The sequence below is a fragment of the Oncorhynchus clarkii genome, chromosome 12, assembly GCF_045791955.1.
Source record: "Oncorhynchus clarkii lewisi isolate Uvic-CL-2024 chromosome 12, UVic_Ocla_1.0, whole genome shotgun sequence".
NCBI lineage: Eukaryota > Metazoa > Chordata > Actinopteri > Salmoniformes > Salmonidae > Oncorhynchus > Oncorhynchus clarkii.
In genome coordinates this window covers 90,554,611-90,580,524 of record NC_092158.1, presented here as the reverse complement: position 1 = coordinate 90,580,524, position 25,914 = coordinate 90,554,611, and the positions used below count along the sequence as shown (strand labels likewise).

The 25,914-nt window shown below is 40.4% G+C and overlaps 2 protein-coding genes across 2 annotated transcripts in view; both read right to left on the bottom strand.

The window, feature by feature from the left end:
• Positions 1-13,221: 13,221 nt before the first annotated feature.
• On the bottom strand, positions 13,222-20,275 carry LOC139421635 (GTPase KRas-like). The gene is made up of 5 exons (XM_071172703.1): positions 19,980-20,275; positions 18,232-18,344; positions 16,781-16,959; positions 15,112-15,271; positions 13,222-14,257 (listed from the first exon to the last, which is right to left on the bottom strand). The coding sequence occupies exons 2-5, from the start codon at positions 18,340-18,342 to the stop codon at positions 14,144-14,146; spliced, it is 564 nt and encodes a 187-aa protein (XP_071028804.1). The 5' UTR covers positions 18,343-18,344; positions 19,980-20,275; the 3' UTR covers positions 13,222-14,143.
• Positions 20,276-24,243: 3,968 nt separating this feature from the next.
• LOC139421613 (vesicular glutamate transporter 1-like) overlaps positions 24,244-25,914 on the bottom strand; it is a 60,056-nt gene continuing 58,385 nt past the window's right edge. The window contains exons 12-13 of the mRNA XM_071172672.1: positions 25,293-25,362; positions 24,244-24,662 (exon numbers count right to left, since the gene is read on the bottom strand). Coding sequence (XP_071028773.1) covers positions 24,403-24,662; positions 25,293-25,362 — 330 coding nt within the window. The 3' untranslated portion in view covers positions 24,244-24,402. The remainder of the gene's footprint in view (positions 24,663-25,292; positions 25,363-25,914) is intronic.

Genomic DNA, 25,914 nt, shown 5'->3' with positions numbered 1-25,914 from the left:
CTCCTGTTTAACATGGTAAGAGTCTCTGTTACTGGACTCCTGTTTAACATGGTAAGAGTCTCTGTTACTGGACTCCTGTTTAACATGATAAGAGTCTCTGTTACTGGACTCCTGTTTAACATGGTTAGAGTCTCTGTTACTGGACTCCTGTTTAACATGGTAAGAGTCTATGTTACTGGACTCCTGTTTCAACATGGTAAGAGTCTCTGTTACTGGACTCCTGTTTAACATGGTAAGAGTCTCTGTTACTGGACTCCTGTTTAACATGGTAAGAGTCTCTGTTACTGGACTCCTGTTTCAACATGGTAAGAGTCTCTGTTACTGGACTCCTGTTTAACATGGTAAGAGTCTCTGTTACTGGACTCCTGTTTAACATGGTAAGAGTCTCTGTTACTGGACTCCTGTTTAACATGGTAAGAGTCTCTGTTACTGGATTCCTGTTTAACATGGTAAGAGTCTCTGTTACTGGACTCCTGTTTCAACATGGTAAGAGTCTCTGTTACTGGACTCCTGTTTCAACATCTTAAGAGTCTCTGTTACTGGACTCCTGTTTTAACATGGTAAGAGTCTCTGTTACTGGACACCTGTTTCAACATGGTAAGAGTCTCTGTTACTGGACTCCTGTTTAACATGGTAAGAGTCTCTGTTACTGGACACCTGTTTCAACATGGTAAGAGTCTCTGTTACTGGACTCCTGTTTCAACATGGTAAGAGTCTCTGTTACTGGACACCTGTTTCAACATGGTAAGAGTCTCTGTTACTGGACTCCTGTTTCAACATGGTAAGAGTCTGTTACTGGACTCCTGTTTCAACATGGTAAGAGTCTCTGTTACTGGACTCCTGTTTCAACATGGTAAGAGTCTCTGTTACTGGACTCCTGTTTAACATGGTAAGAGTCTCTGTTACTGGACTCCTGTTTCAACATGGTAAGAGTCTCTGTTACTGGACTCCTGTTTAACATGGTAAGAGTCTCTGTTACTGGACTCCTGTTTAACATGGTAAGAGTCTCTGTTACTGGACTCCTGTTTAACATGGTAAGAGTCTCTGTTACTGGACTCCTGTTTAACATGGTAAGAGTCTCTGTTACTGGACTCCTGTTTCAACATGGTAAGAGTCTCTGTTACTGGACTCCTGTTTCAACATGGTAAGAGTCTCTGTTACTGGACTCCTGTTTAACATGGTAAGAGTCTCTGTTACTGGACTCCTGTTTTAACATGGTAAGAGTCTCTGTTACTGGACTCCTGTTCAACATGGTAAGAGTCTGTTACTGGACTCCTGTTCAACATGGTAAGAGTCTGTTACTGGACTCCTGTTCAACATGGTAAGAGTCTCTGTTACTGGACTCCTGTTTAACATGGTAAGAGTCTGTTACTGGACTCCTGTTTAACATGGTAAGAGTCTCTGTTACTGGACTCCTGTTTAACATGGTAAGAGTCTCTGTTACTGGACACCTGTTTAACATGGTAAGAGTCTCTGTTACTGGACTTCTGTTTAACATGGTAAGAGTCTCTGTTACTGGACTCCTGTTTAACATGGTAAGAGTCTCTGTTACTGGACTCCTGTTTAACATGGTAAGAGTCTCTGTTACTGGACTCCTGTTTAACATGGTAAGAGTCTCTGTTACTGGACTCCTGTTTAACATGGTAAGAGTCTCTGTTACTGGACTCCTGTTTAACATGGTAAGAGTCTCTGTTACTGGACTCCTGTTTAACATGGTAAGAGTCTCTGTTACTGGACTCCTGTTTAACATGGTAAGAGTCTCTGTTACTGGACTCCTGTTTAACATGGTAAGAGTCTCTGTTACTGGACTCCTGTTTAACATGGTAAGAGTCTCTGTTACTGGACTCCTGTTTAACATGGTAAGAGTCTCTGTTACTGGACTCCTGTTTAACATGGTAAGAGTCTCTGTTACTGGACTCCTGTTTAACATGGTAAGAGTCTCTGTTACTGGACTCCTGTTTAACATGGTAAGAGTCTCTGTTACTGGACTCCTGTTTAACATGGTAAGAGTCTCTGTTACTGGACTCCTGTTTAACATGGTAAGAGTCTCTGTTACTGGACACCTGTTTCAACATGGTAAGAGTCTCTGTTACTGGACTCCTGTTTAACATGGTAAGAGTGCTTCTATATAATGTTTTTATTTGTTCAAGTTCAACTAGTTCATTGGCAGTTACTAAAATAAATACATACATTGGAAGGATTTGGTTAGAGATCTCACACAGTAGTATAAATACACACACAGTAGTATAAATACACACACAGTAGTATAAATACACACACAGTAGTATAAATACACACACAGTAGTATAAATACACACACAGTAGGAGGATCTGAATCACCATGAAGGGTATTTGATAGTCCCTTGTGGTGGTCTGGATGTGAAGACTCCACTATCGAGAAAAATATAGCTGTAGTATTAGAATAGAGTGATTTGTTAAAACCAGGTTTAATTAGCCATTTAGTATTATGTATGTTGTACATCTGAACAGGTGTCCCTCTTATCAGGCCTTGTGTGTCATCTCATACTTTTCATATCATAGTATTTATTCTCTTATTATTTTGCATTGAGTATACTGTACATGAAGTATGTTCTGTCATGATGATGATGTTGACTGGTTAGTATACTGTACATGAAGTATGTTCTGTCATGATGATGTTGACTGGTTAGTATACTGTACATGAAGTATGTTCTGTCATGATGTTGACTGGTTAGTATACTGTACATGAAGTATGTTCTGTCATGATGTTGACTGGTTAGTATACTGTACATGAAGTATGTTCTGTCATGATGATGATGTTGACTGGTTAGTATACTGTACATGAAGTATGTTCTGTCATGATGTTGACTGGTTAGTATACTGTACATGAAGTATGTTCTGTCATGATGTTGACTGGTTAGTATACTGTACATGAAGTATGTTCTGTCATGATGATGTTGACTGGTTAGTATACTGTACATGAAGTATGTTCTGTCATGATGTTGACTGGTTAGTATACTGTACATGAAGTATGTTCTGTCATGATGTTGACTGGTTAGTATACTGTACATGAAGTATGTTCTGTCATGATGTTGACTGGTTAGTATACTGTACATGAAGTATGTTCTGTCATGATGATGATGTTGACTGGTTAGTATACTGTACATGAGGTATGTTCTGTCATGATGTTGACTGGTTAGTATACTGTACATGAAGTATGTTCTGTCATGATGTTGACTGGTTAGTATACTGTACATGAAGTATGTTCTGTCATGATGATGTTGACTGGTTAGTATACTGTACATGAAGTATGTTCTGTCATGATGATGATGTTGACTGGTTAGTATACTGTACATGAAGTATGTTCTGCCATGATGTTGACTGGTTAGTATACTGTACATGAAGTATGTTCTATCATGATGTTGACTGGTTAGTATACTGCACATGAAGTATGTTCTGTCATGATGTTGACTGGTTAGTATACTGTACATGAAGTATGTTCTGTCATGATGTTGACTGGTTAGTATACTGTACATGAAGTATGTTCTGTCATGATGATGATGTTGACTGGTTAGTATACTGTACATGAAGTATGTTCTGTCATGATGATGTTGACTGGTTAGTATACTGTACATGAAGTATGTTCTGTCATGATGTTGACTGGTTAGTATACTGTACATGAAGTATGTTCTGTCATGATGTTGACTGGTTAGTATACTGTACATGAAGTATGTTCTGTCATGATGATGATGTTGACTGGTTAGTATACTGTACATGAAGTATGTTCTGTCATGATGTTGACTGGTTAGTATACTGTACATGAAGTATGTTCTGTCATGATGTTGACTGGTTAGTATACTGTACATGAAGTATGTTCTGTCATGATGATGATGTTGACTGGTTAGTATACTGTACATGAAGTATGTTCTGTCATGATGTTGACTGGTTAGTATACTGTACATGAAGTATGTTCTGTCATGATGTTGACTGGTTAGTATACTGTACATGAAGTATGTTCTGTCATGATGATGTTGACTGGTTAGTATACTGTACATGAAGTATGTTCTGTCATGATGTTGACTGGTTAGTATACTGTACATGAAGTATGTTCTGTCATGATGTTGACTGGTTAGTATACTGTACATGAAGTATGTTCTGTCATGATGATGTTGACTGGTTAGTATACTGTACATGAAGTATGTTCTGTCATGATGTTGACTGGTTAGTATACTGTACATGAAGTATGTTCTGTCATGATGATGATGTTGACTGGTTAGTATACTGTACATGAAGTATGTTCTGTCATGATGTTGACTGGTTAGTATACTGTACATGAAGTATGTTCTGTCATGATGATGATGATGTTGACTGGTTAGTATACTGTACATGAAGTATGTTCTGTCATGATGTTGACTGGTTAGTATACTGTACATGAAGTATGTTCTGTCATGATGATGATGTTGACTGGTTAGTATACTGTACATGAAGTATGTTCTGTCATGATGTTGACTGGTTAGTATACTGTACATGAAGTGTGTTCTGTCATGATGTTGACTGGTTAGTATACTGTACATGAAGTATGTTCTGTCATGATGATGATGTTGACTGGTTAGTATACTGTACATGAGGTATGTTCTGTCATGATGTTGACTGGTTAGTATACTGTACATGAAGTATGTTCTGTCATGATGTTGACTGGTTAGTATACTGTACATGAAGTATGTTCTGTCATGATGATGTTGACTGGTTAGTATACTGTACATGAAGTATGTTCTGTCATGATGATGATGTTGACTGGTTAGTATACTGTACATGAAGTATGTTCTGCCATGATGTTGACTGGTTAGTATACTGTACATGAAGTATGTTCTGTCATGATGATGTTGAATGGTTAGTATACTGTACATGAAGTATGTTCTGTCATGATGATGATGATGTTGACTGGTTAGTATACTGTACATGAAGTATGTTCTGTCATGATGTTGACTGGTTAGTATACTGTACATGAAGTATGTTCTGTCATGATGATGATGATGTTGACTGGTTAGTATACTGTACATGAAGTATGTTCTGTCATGATGATGATGTTGACTGGTTAGTATACTGTACATGAAGTATGTTCTGTCATGATGTTGACTGGTTAGTATACTGTACATGAAGTATGTTCTGTCATGATGTTGACTGGTTAGTATACTGTACATGAAGTATGTTCTGCCATGATGTTGACTGGTTAGTATACTGTACATGTAGTATGTTCTGTCATGATGTTGACTGGTTAGTATACTGTACATGAAGTATGTTCTGTCATGATGTTGACTGGTTAGTATACTGTACATGAAGTATGTTCTGTCATGATGTTGACTGGTTAGTATACTGTACATGAAGTATGTTCTGTCATGATGTTGACTGGTTAGTATACTGTACATGAGGTATGTTCTGTCATGATGTTGACTGGTTAGTATACTGTACATGAAGTATGTTCTGTCATGATGATGTTGACTGGTTAGTATACTGTACATGAAGTATGTTCTGTCATGATGTTGACTGGTTAGTATACTGTACATGAAGTATGTTCTGTCATGATGTTGACTGGTTAGTATACTGTACATGAAGTATGTTCTGCCATGATAATGATGTTGACTGGTTAGTATACTGTACATGAAGTATGTTCTGTCATGATGTTGACTGGTTAGTATACTGTACATGAAGTATGTTCTGTCATGATGATGATGATGTTGGCTGGTTAGTATACTGTACATGAAGTATGTTCTGTCATGATGATGATAATGATGCTTTTGAAATCCTCTTCTTTTTCATCTTGTTTCTCTGCAGGGTGCTGGATCTCTCCAACTTGGTAACCTGGTTACCTGGTACTCCAACCTGGTAACCTGGTTACCTGGTTACCTGGTACTCCAACCTGGTAACCTGGTTACCTGGTACTCCAACCTGGTAATCATCCTGCTCATGACTACAGGTAAACTGAATGAGATTAAATATGATTTTAGTTGTATTTGTTTGTTTACCTCCTGAAAAGGAATTATCCTGGATTTATGACGTTGTTGAGCATATAGCAGTATACAGTCATACAGGGAAAATAGTGCGTACAGTTTCCAGTTGACAACTAAACCTCACAGTACTTCTCTTTTGGTGTTTTTTTCTCTAACACTTGGAACTCTCCTAGAATAGATTTCAACAACACAAATGTACTTCTTACTTCTTGGAACTTCTCCTTTAGTTTGTCAGTAAAAAACACATTCACCACAAGAGGTTGACTTCTCATAGTATATAGAGTGTGACCATCTTCAGTATCAATTAATTAATGATGGAATTACGATTCAGCGTCCTGATGTGTGACCTATGTTTCAGGGTGTCTGGGTCAGGACAACGGGAGTGTGACTTACACCCCAAGGAGAGTCTGCTCCTTAGAGGGCTCTTCTGTGACCATGCCCTGCTCTTACACATTTCCCAAGGGTCACAAAGTCACAACAGCTTTCTGGTTCAAAGGTCAAGTGCCTGGTGCTGAGTCTCTGGATCTGAATTTGAACCCTGAGTACAAAGGCCGTGTGGAGTATCTAGGGGACAGTAACCAACTATGTACACTGAGAATCACAGACCTGAGAGAGAGCGATTCAGGAACCTACAGCTTCCTGTTTGGGACTGACGTCAATCCTGGGGGATGGATGGGGAATCCAGGAGTCAGGTTAAATGTCACAGGTAAGGCCACGGCATGAATTCATCCACATGAATATGGATAAAATCGTTGTCCGCCAATGTTCAACTCAGCAATTTTTGGACGAGTTGCATATGCACAAAGTCTTCACAAAGGCAGACAAAAGCCTGTACGTAGAAAAGGAAGGGAAGCGCTGCTAAGGTACACAGTAGTAGATGTTGGTAGACTGAAGGTGCTCTATGGTAAAAGGGGTAAATTGGTCATCAAAAAGAAAGAAGGACCAAGGCCCTCTTCATATAAAACACAGTTTAAAAAGTCCAACGCGTTTCAGCTGCATCGACTTCATCAGGGAAAGAAACGATAAAACAATGTCCTCTTTTGAACAGCTTATTTTTTAGGGGAAAAAGCTGTTCAAAAGAGGACATTGTATTATCACTTCTTTGTCCCCCCCTGACGAAGGCCATGCAGCCGAAACGCGTAAGAGTTTGTCAACTCTGTTTCCATTGAACATGCCATACTAATAAAGGCATGTTAATTAATTATATAAAGAGTGACTTGGTCCTCTATTCTTTTTGAAAAGCAGATGCATCTTTTAGACGGACAATCATCTCCTCTGTCCATCATCCGTCAGCGGATTCACATTGAAAAAAACATTGGCTTCATCTGTCATTTTAAGAAACAATAACATAGGAGAATCTTGTAGAAGCTTTGGGAGAAGAATGTATTATTCTTTATGTTACTGTCTGTTCTTTTCCTGGGTTTGACTTGATCTAATAAAGCTATTTTGTTTGAAATCAAATCAAAACTCGAATTAAAATGACCCCCACTTTACCCAGGGCTCCATGTTGATTTGACCCCTGACCTAGCTTTGGACGGCGAGTGGGCAGACCTTACCTGTGGCTCCTGCTTCTTGAGTGAAAATCCCACCTACACCTGGTACAGGAACAAACAGCCTTTGAACTACACCAACAAGGTCAAGGTTATGGCCAACTACCTGGAACTAGACCCGGTAGGCAGGGAAGATGCAGGCAGCTACTCCTGTGCGGTGAGCGGCAGAGAGGATTCCCCTGGTCCGGCAGTGATCCTTGTAGTGGGATGTAAGTAGTGTATAGAGAGGATATTAGAAATGTATGAATTTCATCTGTTTATGTCACTAGCAAATCATTTATTGGTTCTGAGAGTCAGCAACCCAAATATGGCTTTGTTTACTGACCTATATCTTAGCATTAGCTTGAAAAACAACGAAGGGGTATACTACAGCTAACTTTGATAAACAACCAGAAATAACCATTGATTTCCTGATTCATTAAGAAAGCTGAACTTCAATGTGTGTTTTTGGTTGTTCAGTCAATTAGACCATGTCATTTTAAGCTTGTTTTCTATGAATAAAACATTATTTTAGAATATTTAGGCAACTGGCTAACTCATTGACCCTGCTTCGTAGTAACCCCCTCTGGAGTGGAAGGACCCCAGTCAGCATGTGCTAAATAACATGCCATAAACAGCTCAATGTCACCACAACATGAGCTGTGGGTGTTAATCTAGATGTCACAAACTGTCTTCATTTTCTCCTCCAGACTTCCCAAAGAACACCTCAGTGTCAGTCACAGTCAGTCCCTCTGGTGAAATAGTGGAGGGCAGATCAGTGACTCTGACCTGCAGCAGTGATGCCAACCCACCAGTGGACAAATACACCTGGTACAAGAAGAATGAAGAACGGACGGGGTTCTCAGAAAAAGGATCAGGGCAGAGTTACGTCATCCTTAAAATGAGCAATGAGGACAGCGGGCAGTACTTCTGTAAGGCTGAGAATCAATACGGACCACTTGACTCTGCACCTGTGCATCTCAGTGTAGCAGGTAAGACATCCATTTACTTAAGGCAGAATAGACCGGCCATACTGTAGGTCGGGCAAACGTCAGATGGGCTGGTTAATATTTTTCCTATTGGGCCATTCTACATGATAATGATTAATTGTCAGATATGCTGGTTTATATTTGGCCTAGTGGGCCGGTCTCAACTAGTCAACTTCTGTAGGTGGTCACCTTCACCAGGGTTGTAGGATAAATGTTCTGATGTGAGTCATGATGTGTCTTTATCTGGTAATTCATCCTCTCCCAGGTAAACCAGTGTTTCCCTGGGCTCCCGTTGTGGGGGTGGTGGCTGTGTTGGCAGCTGGAGCTCTGCTAGTCATCCTCTATGGCACATTGAAGAAGAGGTGAGTCCATTAAGATACCAGGGTTGGGGTCAATTCCACTTAAATTCCAGTCAATTCAGAAAGTAAACCAAAATCCAATTTCAAATGTTCCTAATTGAAAAGTATTGAAATTTCAGTTTACTTCCTGAAATGACTTGAATGGAATTGATCCCAACCCTGCCATTAGGACACCTATGTTTTAAAGACATAGCATTTCATTGAACAGCTTATTGTGCTTCTAAGAGGCAAAGTATTTAGAATCCAGTTAAGAAATTATGGCATATAAAAAAATAAGTGTGTCTTTACTCTACAGTGTTATGGTCTGTTGTCCTGAGACTACTACATGACCTTTACTCTAGTGTTATGGTCTGTTGTCCTGAGACTACAGCATTATGGTCTGTTGTCCTGAGACTACTACATGACCTTTACTCTACAGTGTTATGGCCTGTTGTCCTGAGACTACTACATGACCTTTACTCTACAGTGTTATGGTCTGTTGTCCTGAGACTACTACATGACCTTTACTCTACAGTGTTATGGTCTGTTGTCCTGAGACTACTACATGACCTTTACTCTACAGCGTTATGGTCTGTTGTCCTGAGACTACTACATGATCTTTACTCTACAGCATTATGGTCTGTTGTCCTGAGACTACTACATGACCTTTACTCTACAGTGTTATGGCCTGTTGTCCTGAGACTACTACATGACCTTTACTCTACAGTGTTATGGCCTGTTGTCCTGAGACTACTACATGACCTTTACTCTACAGTGTTATGGTCTGTTGTCCTGAGACTACTACATGACCTTTACTCTACAGTGTTATGGCCTGTTGTCCTGAGACTACTACATTACAGCGTTATGGCCTGTTGACCTGGGACTCCTACATGTCATCTGTCACTCTCTCCAGGAAAGCCCCAAGAGGAATGAACTTTATCGGGGAGGCACAGATGGTACCTTGTGGTAAACCGACACACAAGGCGCAGTCTGATGACACGTACATGACTCTGAATAAAAGGACAATGTCTCCTGAGTATGACACTCTGGCTGTAAGTTTCTCCCTTGAAAATAACTTTGATGATTTACGGGTTAGTCACAATAATATTTCCTTTCTCCCGAAGTATGCACGTTCCCCAAGTTTTAAGTGACATCTGGTTCCCTCTCTCCTTTCAGAATGTCAGAAACACTGTTGGCTGAAGAAGACGGTCTGGCTGAAGAAGACCCTATGCCTGCGACCTCAACATAAATAGGGTTAGAAGTGAACCCCATATAACCGTTTGAAAATTATTAAAAAGGGTATAATTTTTAAATGATCAAATTTAGAGTTGTATATTTGTTTTTCTATTAGGTACGCCTAAAGGTTTTTAGGCAAAATAACCCATTCAAAACGGAAAGCTAATTGAACGTGGGAATATGCCAGGGCTATTGTATAAATAGAACAAAAACGAACTAAACGTTTAAGGGATCTGAATTTTAGTTTAAATATTTTGCTACAATAACAGTTATCTACCCAACTCGTTCCTTTCTTTAAGCATGTGCACGTAGTAAGTACACCATCATACTTTAAGGGCATTAAGTCATTTGTTTAATTTGTATTTAATTCTAAGTCACAGCACTCTCTTGCTTTTGATCCTCATTTTTGTAAGTCACCTTGCTTTAGCGTTTAATCAGTTTCTTTATGAAAATATTTAGTGAACTCCATGACAGTTACTAAAGCAAAGGGATATAGCAGCACACAAGTAGACTACAAATGCATGCTGGGCTCAGCATGTACTGAGCGCAACTTGGGAGTGTTATTGAAGCGGGCGAGAAGGCAGACGCTCCAGATGTCGGGAATCTCGCTCCTTGCTCCGCTCAGATACTCCGTCTAGAGAAGCAGAGCCATTGTGCCACTAGAGTGCGGTCTCCCTCCATTTGATCCTGCTCACTGATATATTTGATTTATCCAGGAAGGGCTCATTGAGATTTGAAATATATTTTTCAAGAGCGTCCTGGACAAGATCGACAGCACCAAGTCATTACACAATTACAGACAGACAACATGCAAAACTACAAGTCATCTTGTAAAAACCAAAGAATCCACAAGATTATATCAAAATCATAAAACAGCAAATTAAAAACAATGATTCCCTGACCTGTCAGTCAAAATTCTTCATCAGTGATTTAAAAACACCAATGGGAAGTTATTCCAGTTTAAAAGTATTTTGTAAGGCGTTCCAAGACGATTGCGCAGAGTACATAAAAGCCATTTTACCAAATTCATTTCGGACATTTGGAACAGTTAGCAGGATAAAGTCCTGCGAACAAAGAGAGTTCCCACCACATTTCTGAACAATAAAAATGCCCAAATAAAAAGGTAGTAAACCCAAAACGGCTTTGTAAATAAAAGTATACCAGTGACTGAGCTTATGAGTGACTAGAGAAGGCCAGCCAACCCTGGTATACAAAGTACAGTGGTGCGTAAGGGTTTTACAGTTTAAAATAAATCTCAAAGCACCATGGTAAAGGGTGTCAATTTATCTCAAACACTGAGCGGAAGCATTCATATAAAAAACATCCCATAGTCTAGTAAAGGCATAAATGTAGCTGATACTAGCTGATTGACAGAAAGGAGGGCCCATAAGTGTCTTTCTATTCAATTTGTTTCCACCAAAAACAAAGACACAAGTCCAAATAGCCAAAAGCCACTTTATTTATGAAACAACCTTAAAGTGACTAGACCAGGAGTATGAAGGAGTGGTACAACCCAGTAACTGGCGGTACCAACTCAGTAACTGGCGGCACAACCCAGTAACTGGCGGCACAACCCAGTAACTGCCGGTACCAACTCAGTAACTGCCGGTACCAACTCAGTAACTGGCGGCACCAACTCAGTAACTGGCGGCACCAACCCAGTAACTGGCGGCACCAACCCAGTAACTGGCGGCACCAACCCAGTAACTGGCGGCACCAACCCAGTAACTGGCGGCACCAACCCAGTAACTGGCGGCACCAACCCAGTAACTGGCGGCACCAACCCAGTAACTGGCGGCACCAACCCAGTAACTGGCGGCACAACCCAGTAACTGGCGGCACAACCCAGTAACTGGCGGCACAACCCAGTAACTGGCGGCACAACCCAGTAACTGGCGGCACAACCCAGTAACTGGCGGCACAACCCAGTAACTGGCGGTACAACTCAGTAACTGGCGATACAACTCAGTAACTGGCGATACAACTCAGTAACTGGCGGTATGCTGTCTAGTCTCTCAAAGTGGAATGTAATCTAGCAGTGTTGCTCAACTCCGTCACAGGTCCCCCTAGGGCAGGGGGTACTCAACTCTTACCCTACGAGGCCCAGAGCCTGCTGGTTTCCTGTTCTACCTGAATTAGTTGGACCCACCTGGTGTCCCAGGTCTAAATCAGTCCCTGATTAGAGGGCAACAATGAAAAATTGCAGTAGAACCGGCTTCGAGGTCCAGAGTTGAGTTTGAGGACCCTAAGGGTTGCACAATTGTTTACTTTAGTCCAAGACTACAGTAGCACAACTGCTGCAACGATCAACAAGCTCGAGAGGTTGCGTCAAGTGTGTTAGTGCTGGGCTATAACAAATACGTGCAACAGGGGGGCGAGGGCATGAGAGACTACACTCCCGGAGAGTTGAGTAACACCATTAGAACAATAGTACTGTTGCACCGGCCTGGGCAATGTAACGCTACCATAGACACCTATAGGTTACACTCAGTAACTACTGAATCTTTAGGGGGATTCTTCCTCTGCACATCCTGCTGGCAACACCAGGGTCATTGTGGGTTCACCTCAGCCCACATATTACATCAGTCATTTGGGATGAGACTAGAAAGTGTCCAATGACCACATTTAGCATAATTCCAACCAATAAAACAGCATGTTTTCACTCAAAGTGTTGGTCTGACACCTTTCAGTGTGTGTGTAAATACCTGTTTTTGTCCTCCGATTCTCTTGTCTAACATTTCAGATACCTGTAGACTGAAGTAATTCAAATGTTGCAGATTGAAATACATGGTATAGAATGAACGCTGTTTCGATCTCCACAGAAGAGAATCACGTTTTCTGACACATTCTATTATTTCAACCTCTTGGGGAAAAGTCCCTGGCTTCCGCTATTAAGAATGTAAAGCTAGAGATATTAGCAAATTACACATTACTCATTTGCAAAGGCCGATTGAGTTCTGAGATCATTCAGCTCAAATTCTTGACCACTAAACCACCATGCCACTTAGCACGAAACTATTGGGCATGCACTAAGGAGTATGCTAGCATGGACATTGGAACACATCCAGAATTTGTATCTGAAATAATACCACACGACGGACATCAAAATGGAATCTGGCGATCAGAAGTCACAATAGACATGTTCATGTGCACAACTTTACCTTTAATGGACCTCAAGCTAGGACACTGAACAGCTAGCCTAAATAATTGGACATGATCCTATAGAAATGGCAACAGTATAAGGCCGTGTTCACACAGGCAGCCTAATTCTGATATTTTCCTCACTAACTGGTCTTTTGACCAATCAGATCAGCTCTTTTGCCAATAATTGAAAAAAAAAAAATAATCCCAATTGAGCTGCCCATGTAAACGCTGCCTAATGACACAATAGTAAGTTGTGGCCTTCGACTCTGTGATTGGATTTTTTTTAAATACAGAAAGTGAGAGTGAGGCTAGTGAGGACCAAAATACCTTCTCTATTACAACCCTGCTGAATCGTTTAAAAAACAATAACAGAGATAGCCACTTGTGTAAATACTGAAGAGAAAACTACCTTGGAATGCAAGAAAAGCCAGTGTAGGCTAGCTTCTTGCAATGCAGAACACGTTGGCAAAGACCAAACATCTATTTTTTCCCCCTTAGGGTGAAAAAATAAACAAGATGATCATTTGGAATGTGTAGCTATGCGACTTGCACCATTAATTAATCAATTCATTACTCTTCAGATATTTACCACTAGGGGCAGTAAAGTGACGTTCATATTTAAACCAACCGAAGATGGCGGCTTTAAACCCAATCTATAAATCCCCTCTTCAACGCTACAACTTCTAGTTTCTTGTTACAATTGTCAGAAAACAACGTGCATAAACTGAAGTCACAATTCTAATGGAGCAGCCAATGAGAAGCAACAGGAAGTGAAGTTTCCGTTACTGCGGTAACGACACTAATGACAGAAAGTGGAACTTGATGCGTTCACCATTCCAGATCCCCTGTCAATACGTCTCCCATGTGGTAAAGGAACTGCAGTGTGTTGGGGGGGGTTATGGGCTATGTGCAGTGTGGTGTTATAGAATGGTGCAACGTCTCTGAGTGCTCTTCTTGCTCTTCTTGTTGCTGCGGTTGGTTTCCTTATACCTCCTGATCTCTCTGACTAGAGAGTAGAACGCCTCCTCCACGCCCTGAAACAAAGACGCAAAAAGCAGAAACTTTACACTCAGATGAAGCGTGATGGAATGCAGCTTGGTCGCCTTCAGTAGACTCAACAGAGCAAACGAGTAGAATAGAAGAGTGCTACCTGAAGGTATCCAATATCAAAGTTATCCCATTTGTGCCCTCAAATACTGACACGACAGCTGTGTATAAATGTGTTATGTTACCCAATACCTTTAGTGAGTCTGTTGAGTTTATTCAAATGATACACACAACAGTTAAGACACAGAACAGTTAAGACACAGGAGTCTGTCAGGACAACACATCTCCTCTGACCCTCCCTGTTTAGGACCAAAACCTTAACAGCTTCTACTCCCAAGCCATAAAACTGCTGAACAATTAATCAAATGGCCACCGGACTACCTACATGTACAAATGACCTCTAACCTGTACACCCGCACACTGACTCGGTACCGGTACCCCCTTTATATAGCCTCGTTATTGTTATGTTATAGTGTTACTTTGTATAAAAAAATTTAACTTTAGTTTATTTGGTAAATATTTTCTTAGCTTTTCTTGAACTGCACTGTTGGTTAAAGGCTTGTAAGTAAACATTTCACGGTAAGGTCTACACTTGTATTCGGCGCATGTGACAAATAAAGTTTGTTTAGATTTGTCCAGTTTGAGGCCTAACAGGCCTGCTACAAGAAGTAGGAGAGCGAGGCGCTGCTCAGCGTCTGGTTCTATTTCAACATTCCCGCCTGTGAACACGTGATGAAGTGGATCACGTGCTGCTAAAAGTTCTGCTTCCAGTGTAGCTGGTCCATTCCTACTGCTCCCCCGTGTCGCTCCCCCGTGTCGTTCCCCTGGCTGGAAAACCCACCTGTCTGGTTTTGGCAGAGGTCTCCACGAAGGGCACACCATAGCCGCGGGCCAGCTCCTGAGCTTGCCTGCTCTCCACGCTCCGACTCCCCAGGTCACTCTTGTTCCCCACCAGCACCATAGGCACACTGTCACTGTCCTTCACCCTGTTGATCTGTTCTCTGAGGAGGAGAAAAAAGGACGGAGAAGTGGAAAGGAAGAATAGGACCAAGAGGTAGAGTCATGTGCCAAACAAATGGACATGACAAAAAACATTAAATATACTTCCAATTCCAAAGCCTCGTCTCCATTGTCAGTGACAACGCAGTTCCTCCATGTCCGCCCGGCCGGACGGGAACCCACATGGTTCAAATGATCACGTTGACTTCATGGACCGTCAGTCCTTGCATTCATAGAGCCATCTATACATTTGAGTGGCTACAGATATCCAGTCCCATCCCTCAGCTTTAACCTTTTGTGTGTAGGGGGCAGTATTTTAGTTTTTGGCAAAAAAAACATACCATTTGAAACAACCTATTTCTCAGCCCCAGAAACTAGAATCAGATTAGGATGGAAAACTCTAAAGTTTCCAAAACTGTAAAAATATTGTCTGTGAGTATAACAGAACTGATATAGCAGGCGAAAGCCTGAGGAAAATCCAATCAGGAAGTGCCTCTTATTTTGAAACCTCTCCGTTCCTATGCATGCCTATCCTCCATTTAAAGGGATATCAACCAGATTCCCCTTTCTATGGCTTCCCTAAGGTGTCAACAGTCTTTAGACATAGTTTCAGGCTTTTATTTTGAAAGATGAGCGTGAAGGATCACATTGCGTGAGTGGATAGGTGGGGGCTCCGAGTGAGTTTTGCGCAACTGAGTAAAGCCGCCATTGTTCCTCCCGCTGTTATTGAAAAACCTACACACTCTGTTGATATATTATCAAATATATATTTTAAAAACAACATGAGGATTGATTATAAAAAACGCTTGACATGTTACTGTGGACATTATGGATACTATTTGGAATATACCTCTGCGTTGTCGTGACCGCTCTTTCCTGTGGATTTCTGAACATAACGCGACAAACAAACATCTGTATTTTGGGTATAAAAATAATCTTTATGGAACAAAAGGAACATTTGTTGTGTAACTGGGAGTCTCGTGTGAAAACATCCAAAGATCAAAGGTGAACTATTTTTTTGATTGCTTTTCTGATTTTCGTGACCAAGCTACTTAAAGCAAACCAAGTAGTGGGAACGCTGTTTAGCTGTTGTTCCACATTTAGAGTTGGGCCTTAATTGGGGCGTGATGCCTAACGGAGTCTGACAACAGGGAAAATAATGCATGCTAATGGAACATGATAATGACTCCACAGCGTTGTATTCAGTAGTCGCAAAACCTTTGGTCTGTGGCGGAACATTTTGCAACGGAAATAGTTTACTCCAAACGGAAAGCATTTTGCAACGGAAATAGTTTACTCCAAACGGAAACCATTTTGCAATGGAAACTAGAGTTTATATTGGACAAATTCAAGTAGGTCCCTCCCAGTTTCCTTCTGTTTGCTTCCTAGTGTAAACGGTTTCCGTTGCAAAACTTTTCACAAACAGGCCAAACGTTTCACTACGGTCTGCTAATAATGAATACACTCCAGGTGTCGGACAGCAGACACTGTGACGGACAGTCAGTCAGTACCTGTACAGGTGAACGTCCTCAAAGGACTTGATGTTGTTGATGGCGAACACACAAAGGAAGCCTTCGCCTGTCCTCATGTACTGGTCCCTCATGGCGCTGTACTCCTCCTGACCTGCTGTGTCCAGGATGTCCAGCAGACACGTCTCTCCGTCAATCACCACCTGCTTCCTGTACGAGTCCTAGATTGAACATAAAGCTTAAGAACAGGATTCTAATATCCTAGAACTCTTAGCATAAATTAGGAGGAATTCAAAACAATGGGACCAGCGATGCTATTAAGCAACACCGCTGGGAATCTGTTAATTTTCAGAAGCTTCCACATGGAATTATTAGGTTTTGCTAACCTGGGTATATTCAACCTAGTACAAGTCCTAAAATAGGGGTGTGTTCATTCGGCACCAAATGGAAGGAAACAAGCAGAAACAGGGAGGGACTACCTGGACTTGTCCAATGAGAAAATGTTTATTTTTGTTTTCCATTGCAAAACTGTATTTTTTTCCTGTTGCTCTAATGCAGTGGGTCCCAACTCCTGTCCTGGAGAAACCCACATCTGAACACATTTTTGTAGCCCTGGACAAACAGACCTGATTCAACTCATTGAGGGCCTGATGACTAGTTAGAATCAGGTGTGCTTCACCGGGGCTACAATAAAAACATGTACTGTTGGGCGTACTCGAGGACTGGATTTGGGAACCGCTGCCCAAATGAACATTATCCAGAGACAACAGGTGCCAATTTCTAATAGACTCCTACCACCTACCCATAGGTACTGGTGTGAATCTGAATGGATTGGAAAGCATGATGGTAACAATGTTTGGAAAGTAATAACCCCTCCCCTTTGCCACCCTCATAGCTTACAGAACCACTCTGTAAATCATTCTAACCATTTAGCTAGCGGCAACACTTATCCTAATGATCAGGAGACTGTGGATAGATATTATAGAATAGAATCTACATAGACTCCATATAGTGGTTTGCTACTTTTGAAGCAGACGATTTCAATCGAATTAACTGACTATTAAATGGCAACTCCACAACTTTCTAACCTCCTATTCATTATTTCCATCACCAAACCAGTGTCCATATATGTGGAAACGGCTCATTTCTACATAAAAAAAATAAAAAATTTTTTTAAATGACATCAAAAGTAAAGACAAAAAATGATTTTCAAACACTGACATTCACGTTGATGTGGGGAGCAAGAAATAGCATCCTTTGGCTAGAAACTCATTGCAGTTTTTGAAAATCACAGTTTCTCTTACTTTTAATTCTACCCTGTGATGTCACAGAAGCATTTTAGAGGAACCCTTCTTAAACTTTTTAACTACAGATCATAACAATGTGCCATTTTCATATATGTAGACACTGGTTTGGTGCTGGAGATATAAGGGGAAAAGTGGCGGAGTTGCCCTTTAATAAGAGTCACACAGAGACAAACACCTGCAACTCACCTCGATGGTGGGGTCATATTCATCCACAAAGTGATTCTGGATGAGCTGGATAGTTAAGGCACTCTTCCCAACACCTCCAGCACCCACCACAACAAGCTTATACTCAGTCATGCCTAGAGAGAGCGGGAGAAAGAGAAACACGTGTTTCCATTAAAGCTTCACATAGAAATGTGTGTTATAGATCTGTCCTTCTCATTGAAAGCAAGTCTACGTGGTAGATCTGTTCTATGTAAGCTATTACTATGCGTCCCGTTCTTATGTTTTGTTTCTGCTTCTTTTGGTTTCTTACACCAGCTTCAAAACAGCTGAAAATACAATATTTTTTGTAATAGAAAATACAATACTTTTGTTTATGGAAAATATATTTCACAGCGGTTTAGACGGTACAATGGTTCTCTACACAATGACTGCTTGTTTTGTCACATTCACTGAAATTGGGGAAACTATTTAGAATTTTAGCAACCAGGAAGTGGCAGAGTGATTCCTGCATATTGCATCTTTAATAGCACACATGGAACAGATGTACCACTTAGACTAAATGAGAATGACAGACCTATAACTCCCATTTCTATATATATTGTTGGGTCGCCCAAAAAGTTACATAATGTAGCTTTTAATGTTGAATCCATGTACATTTATTAATTACTATTATTATTATTTTTTTTTAACTAGGCAAGTCAGTTAAGAACAAATTCTTATTTTCAATGACGGCCTAGGAACAGTGGGTTAACTGATTTAAGTACTAGCTGTTTTCTTACTTGTAAATAAGTTCAGAAATGTCTGTGTGTGTAATTGTGTGTGTGCATGTCAGATTTACACCTGACTGTATGGTTCATTGTAGAGACCTTAACCCAATGACCTCAAAGAGACTTGGACCTCCTGCCGTAATGATTCATGTGTTGGGCTTTACAGTAGCTGGACCCAGATTTGAGTCCTGGTCGGTGCTACCCCCTCAATTGGCTACACTGGTGTCAGATGTGGGATGGCACCCGTGAGGCCATCTGAGAGGGGTGTACACCAGAGGAACTTGTTATAGAGAAGCGTGGGTCACACTCTCCTGAAGGAACGTGGTAATGTAGAGACCTTAACCAAACCTCAGCAAGAGATTCTGACCTCTTTGCATAATGGATAAGGTGTTGACTTGACAGTCTCTAGATCAAGGTTTGTGTCCCAGTCAGGGCTAGTCCCCGAATTCATAACTCATTTCTGAACCAAATGAGTCCAACATTTTAGGCAAATTATATACTTTCTGTTCAAGTGTGATGAGGTGTTCGTCTTTCTGTCTAATTAGGTAGATTCTAGACAATATTTCTGTACACTTGGGGGACCCCTTTTGAGTGAAGAGCATCCCCCAAAGGCAAACGCTCTGTATACTATTTCAATTGAAAACAATGCATTAGTAAGACAAAGGCACGAGGAAACCTGTGGTGTCTACAGTACAGCCAACAACAAGTTCACATAATATGCTTTTTTCAGTGATTTGGAATAGCCTACGGCCCGGAGTATTGTCTGAACATTGCAGGATATCAATCTTTATTCGCGGTCATTACAAAAATATGCTGGAATCTACCATGCAAAGAGGCCGGCTCTAATTTGACCCAGATTTGTATGGGGGCTAACGTTAGCTAGCATAGCATAACTAACAGACTGCGGTATATGACACACTAGGCAGAATACAATCACTGCATTTCTGCGATAATAATGTAGGCCTATTGCATGAGGAAATTGACAAAAAACAGAGCGCTTACCTTAATTTGGTTGGTCTTTTTTTACCAAACAAAAATGCAGCGTTTGAATGACAAAATGAGATTAGTGCTACATAGCCTGAAACAATTTCCTGATTGAAGCCAGCTAAGAACAAATATATGCTTTTAGAAACTGCAATTTTTGCCGCAATTGAGCCACAAATATGATAAATCACTGTTGGCAATGAACGGGAAATATAGGCTGAATATAACCCGATTTAATTTAAAGGTAAGAATTAGTAGTAGGGGAGTAAATCTCTCTAGACTCCATTGTGGTTGAAAAGGGGTAAGGCTTTCACGGCAAAAGCAATCAATGGTATTGATTTAACAGCCAATACCATTGTGGTGAAATAGACAGACAGTAGAGTAACCTAACCAGAATGGGGCTTTCGTTCTACTTCCGGTTATACCCGCCTTCAAATCAGAAACTGACCAATCAGGAACCGACTGAAAGCCTCATTGGTCGTGTCCGAAAAAATAAATCGCATGCTCTCAACGCCTTGATAGTCCCGCCTTTGTACGAAGATTAACCAATCAAAGACATTGCTGCAGGGAGGTTTGGAAAGAGCGCACTCGAGTCTGATTGGCTCGATTATTTGGGTTGTTGAGTGTGCGGAGATAATTTGACCACTAGATGGAATCACTGTACTAGCGGCTAACCAACCGAAAGGCTGTAAAAAGAGCTAACCGCTCCCGACCAAAGTATACAATATTTAGATGTCTGTGAAAAACAGACACACAGTCAAGATCGCTTTGTTCATTGCAGGCGATTGACACGTTTCAAGCACAAGGTTGATGGCCCAATTTTATGGGGTTTCCTTAAAAAACGATATTCAAACTGACAAATTGGTTGAGGATAATATTGGGAAATAAAACTTAATGGAATACCTTAATCTCTATTGGGTTTGCTGTAAGTATCGAACTGCATTCGTTAAAGAGAGGATTGGTGCTGTAAAGGTCAGTAGTGGAACCCTGACAGTGATGGATCAAACTGTGTTACAGCTCACTAAGGATTTAGGGAAGCGCGCGCGCACACACACACACACACACACACACACACACACACACACACACACACCAGTCTCTCCCCCTCACCTCCCTGCCATAACCTAGGCTATAGCCAATCCCCTGCATCCTGCCCCATTTCTCTCTCTCTCTCTCTCTCTCTCTCTCTCTCTCTCTCTCTCTCTCTCTCTCTCTCCTACTGAGTGCATCTGCTCTTCTCACTAATCTTTGCCTAAAATCACAGAGATAATCCAGCATCCATCTGTCATGGAGGAGAGAGAGAGAGAGAGAGAGAGAGAGAGAGAGAGAGAGAGAGAGAGAGAGAGAGAGAACATTGGGAATATGAATGTGAATATTATGTAAAAAGTTACACATTCCTTGTGCTCTTACAATACCAATCGCTGTATTTACTAAAAAGTACCAGTGCTATACGACTACTGTAACCAATATGCTATTGTAAACTTAGAAAGGGATAAAACCAGAACTATGGATCGATTGTAAACAGTAATGACAACAGGGGTGTAATAACGATGAGACCATGTTATATATATGTATATATGCTATATGACTAATAACGATGGTTATATATATGTATATATGCTATGTGACTAATAACGATGGTTATATATATGTATATATGCTATATGACTAATAACGATGGTTATATATATGTATATATGCTATATGACTAATAACGATGGTTATATATGTGTATATATGCTATATGACTAATAACGATGGTTATATATATGTATATATGCTATGTGACTAATAACGATGGTTATATATATGTATATATGCTATATGACTAATAATGATGGTTATATATATGTATATATGCTATATGACTAATAATGATGGTTATATATATGTATATATGCTATATGACTAATAACGATGAGACCATGTTATATATATATGTATATATGCTATATGACTAATAACGATGGTTATATATATGTATATATGCTATATGACTAATAACGATGAGACCATGTTATATATATATGTATATATGCTATATGACTAATAACGATGGTTATATATATGTATATATGCTATATGACTAATAATGATGGTTATATATATGTATATATGCTATATGACTAATAACGATGGTTATATATATGTATATATGCTATATGACTAATAACGATGGTTATATATATGTATATATGCTATATGACTAATAACGATGGTTATATATATGTATATATGCTATATGACTAATAACGATGGTTATATATATGTATATATGCTATATGACTAATAACGATGGTTATATATATGTATATATGCTATATGACTAATAACGATGGTTATATATATGTATATATGCTATATGACTAATAACGATGAGACCATGTTATATATATGTATATATGCTATATGACTAATAACAATGGTTATATATATGTATATATGCTATATGACTAATAACAATGGTTATATATATATGTATATATGCTATATGACTAATAACGATGGTTATATATATGTATATATGCTATATGACTAATAACAATGGTTATATATATATGTATATATGCTATATGACTAATAACGATGAGACCATGTTATATATATGTATATATGCTATATGACTAATAACGATGGTTATATATATGTATATATGCTATATGACTAATAACGATGAGACCATTTTATATACACCTTTTATTTTACACATATACATATTTCATACATGTCATATTTGTTGTGTGTTTTTGTATGTATATGTCTGTATGTGTTTTCACATGTTGTATCCCCACAGGTACGTTTCAACAAGACGGAGGAGAACATGGAAACAGGAAAGTAAGAATCCAAGAGACAAAAGAAATCAACAGAAAAACAACAACAACAACAACTAGAGTAACAAGTCCAGGATTGGTTGCTCAAATGTTCTGTTCAGGACACGTGAAGCATACAGTCCCCCTTAGCCTCGCACACATACACTGTATAGTATGACAGAACACACACACCTGAAGATACAGTTCATATTGCTAAAGACCAGTACTAGACACACATTGCACGCTGTGGTGCAATGGCAACCGCACATGTTTTCCATCACTGCACAAAAGGTTAACACACAATTCACCAACAGTCAGTCATTCCCTGACAGGCCGACAAGTTTCATCAAATGAAATAATAAAGCAGCGTGTGTTCACACATTGACATCCTACGTCATCATTACTTCTCTTGTCACACGTGGACACATGGACACGTTGTGTGGTGCACTCACTGCACCCATGAAACCATCATTACAGCATGCTCACCGCACAATGTTCCAGCACCTGCACCCGACACACACACACACACACACACACACACACACACACACACACACACACACACAGACACACACACACACACACACACACACACACACACACACACACACACACACACACACACACACACACACACACTTCGGGAGAATACTGTCTAATACATAGAAACGTATATAGAAAGGAACAGTAGCCTACATACAGTAAATATTGACTTCTACATATAAGTGCATTCAGTGATTTTGGCAAAATGCCTAAAATACTGAGAGGGTAATATGACAATAATGACAGAATTCTGGAGCACCATTTAACTGCTCTCTGACAAGATTCAGTGGAGTAACCCATGGCCCTTTCTCATGGATATAATGCCCACTTTGCCGATGCTAGAAACATTGGACTGCTGTGTGCAACATAGGCCAGTAGCAACTGAAAATAAGCATTGGGCCGAGTCGCAGTCATCCATACCACCCATGCTTATAAACAACAAGCTTTTCAAAAACGAGACACTTAAATTTGATTTCCAGAGACACTCACAAAGCCGACAGACAGCTCATGGAGAATTATTCGTTTGAAAGTAAATTACATGTAAATTAAACTCAACTGATGAGTGAGCAACAGTGATCCAATTAGAGTTTCAGGTTCAACAGGCAAAATGTTCATGCACGCACGCACGCACACGCGCGCACACACACACACACACACACACATACACACACACACACACACACACACACACACACACTTATTCAAATGCATACAATTCATATAATGTCCCACATGTGTAAATGTACGTATATACAAAAACACACCTATGACAATTTGCTAACCCTCTATCTTCCCTCACTACATGTCATTTTCCAAAACATCTGCCCTTTCTTATTTCACCTCTCTCTCTCTTCCCTATCTCCCCTCTCTTCCCTATCTCCCCTCTCTTCCCCATCTCCCCTATCTCCCCTTTCTTCCCGATCTCCCCTCTCTTCCCTATCTCCCCTCTCTTCAGACTTGAGAAAGGGACAGTATACTTAACATGGACTTAAGTCAGCCTTTTTAGACTAAGGTCCACGTTTAGTCAACTTATCTCAAGTCTGAATAGGGCATTATGTGAGCTCCCTCTCTCCCTCCCCTCCGTAGAGTTACTGGTTGTATCCCGGAGGTTGAACATATTCCTCCGTCTTCTCCCAGTCCTGGACCCACCCTGCCCCCCCTCCAGCACCCCCTCCTCCGTTGGGGCCCGCTGTTGGCTGGCTCATGGCTCCGTACTGCCCCCCTCCGCCAGTGCGGTACATCTCTTCCGTCTCATTGGCCAGTTCGTCCTCGTCGATGATGCCACACTTCTCATCGCTGGTGTCCTCCTGGTCCGCCCACGGCTGCTTCTCCCCTGACGCAAAGATTCCTGGGAAAGAGCCAGGAGGATAATTCAGAATCAGGTTTGGGTCACATTAGATTCACACCTCGGTCTATTCATAAGGCACCAATTGGAAGAAAACTGATGGAAACAGAAAGGGACTAACTGAGCTTGTCCAATTAGAAAGGTTAGCAAAACCTTTTGCTACGATGTGATTAATACTTTATGTGGCAAAGTGAATTCAAATAAGTAATCACATTCTCAATTGTGATTGAAATCACGCAATTAGTTTCAAACATGATTTTTTAATTTAATTCATTCTGAATTTCCTTTAGGGTTCACACATGATTGATTTGGTGAAGGATTTATATCAGTCATTCATCTTGGATTCAAATGCGATTTCGGCAGAACTCAAGTTGCATTCATTCGTATATTGGTGATTTACATGAGCCACAGTCGATTCATTTGTGGTTCACACTAAATTGGAACTGGATTCCCAGTATTTTACACATCATTTAATTGCGATTCACATAGGAGTCATGTGATTTAGAAACCCCTCACACGTGGTTTGTTGATGAAATTAACCATTTGTATACAATTCACAAAGACTCCCTGAACTATAGGTTCATTGAAGGACTGACTGGAGCTTCACACAGGAACCAACACATAAACACATACCATAGAAAATCACTCCACCATAGTGAACAACTGAAGCAATGAGGAAGACACCCTGCCAATCTTCACGTGTCTGAGAGAGAGAGAGAGAGAAGAGGTTTTAAGGTCGGGAATTATGGAAATAGAAACATGTTAGAACCATCATGTTGACAAATTCTGGACAGCTGAATAGTTTACAAGCAGTTTATGATTAGACCTAATGCCTTGTCCTGGAGTAAAAACCATTCTCATTAAATCATGTCCATTGAAATTTCATTTCAGTCTTTTTCTGCTGTCTTGCCGACAACTCATGGAATTGTCTTGACAATGACAATGAAGTAGGTAAAGCACAGACCGATCTGGGACCTGCCTACATGTTAGTCCAGGACTAGGCTTAATCTGTGTCTGGGAAACTGCTCCTACATGTAACTGGCTAAATGTAATGCCAGTTTGATTGAACAGAGCTCTGTGTGTCTTAATTCACCTCCATGTAACTGGCTAAATGTAATGCCAGTTCGATTGAACAGAGCGCTGTGTGTCTTAATTCACCTCCATGTAACTGGTTAAATGTAATGCCAGTTTGATTGAACAGAGCTCTGTGTGTCTTGGTAATTCACCTCCATGTAACTGGTTAAATGTAATGCCA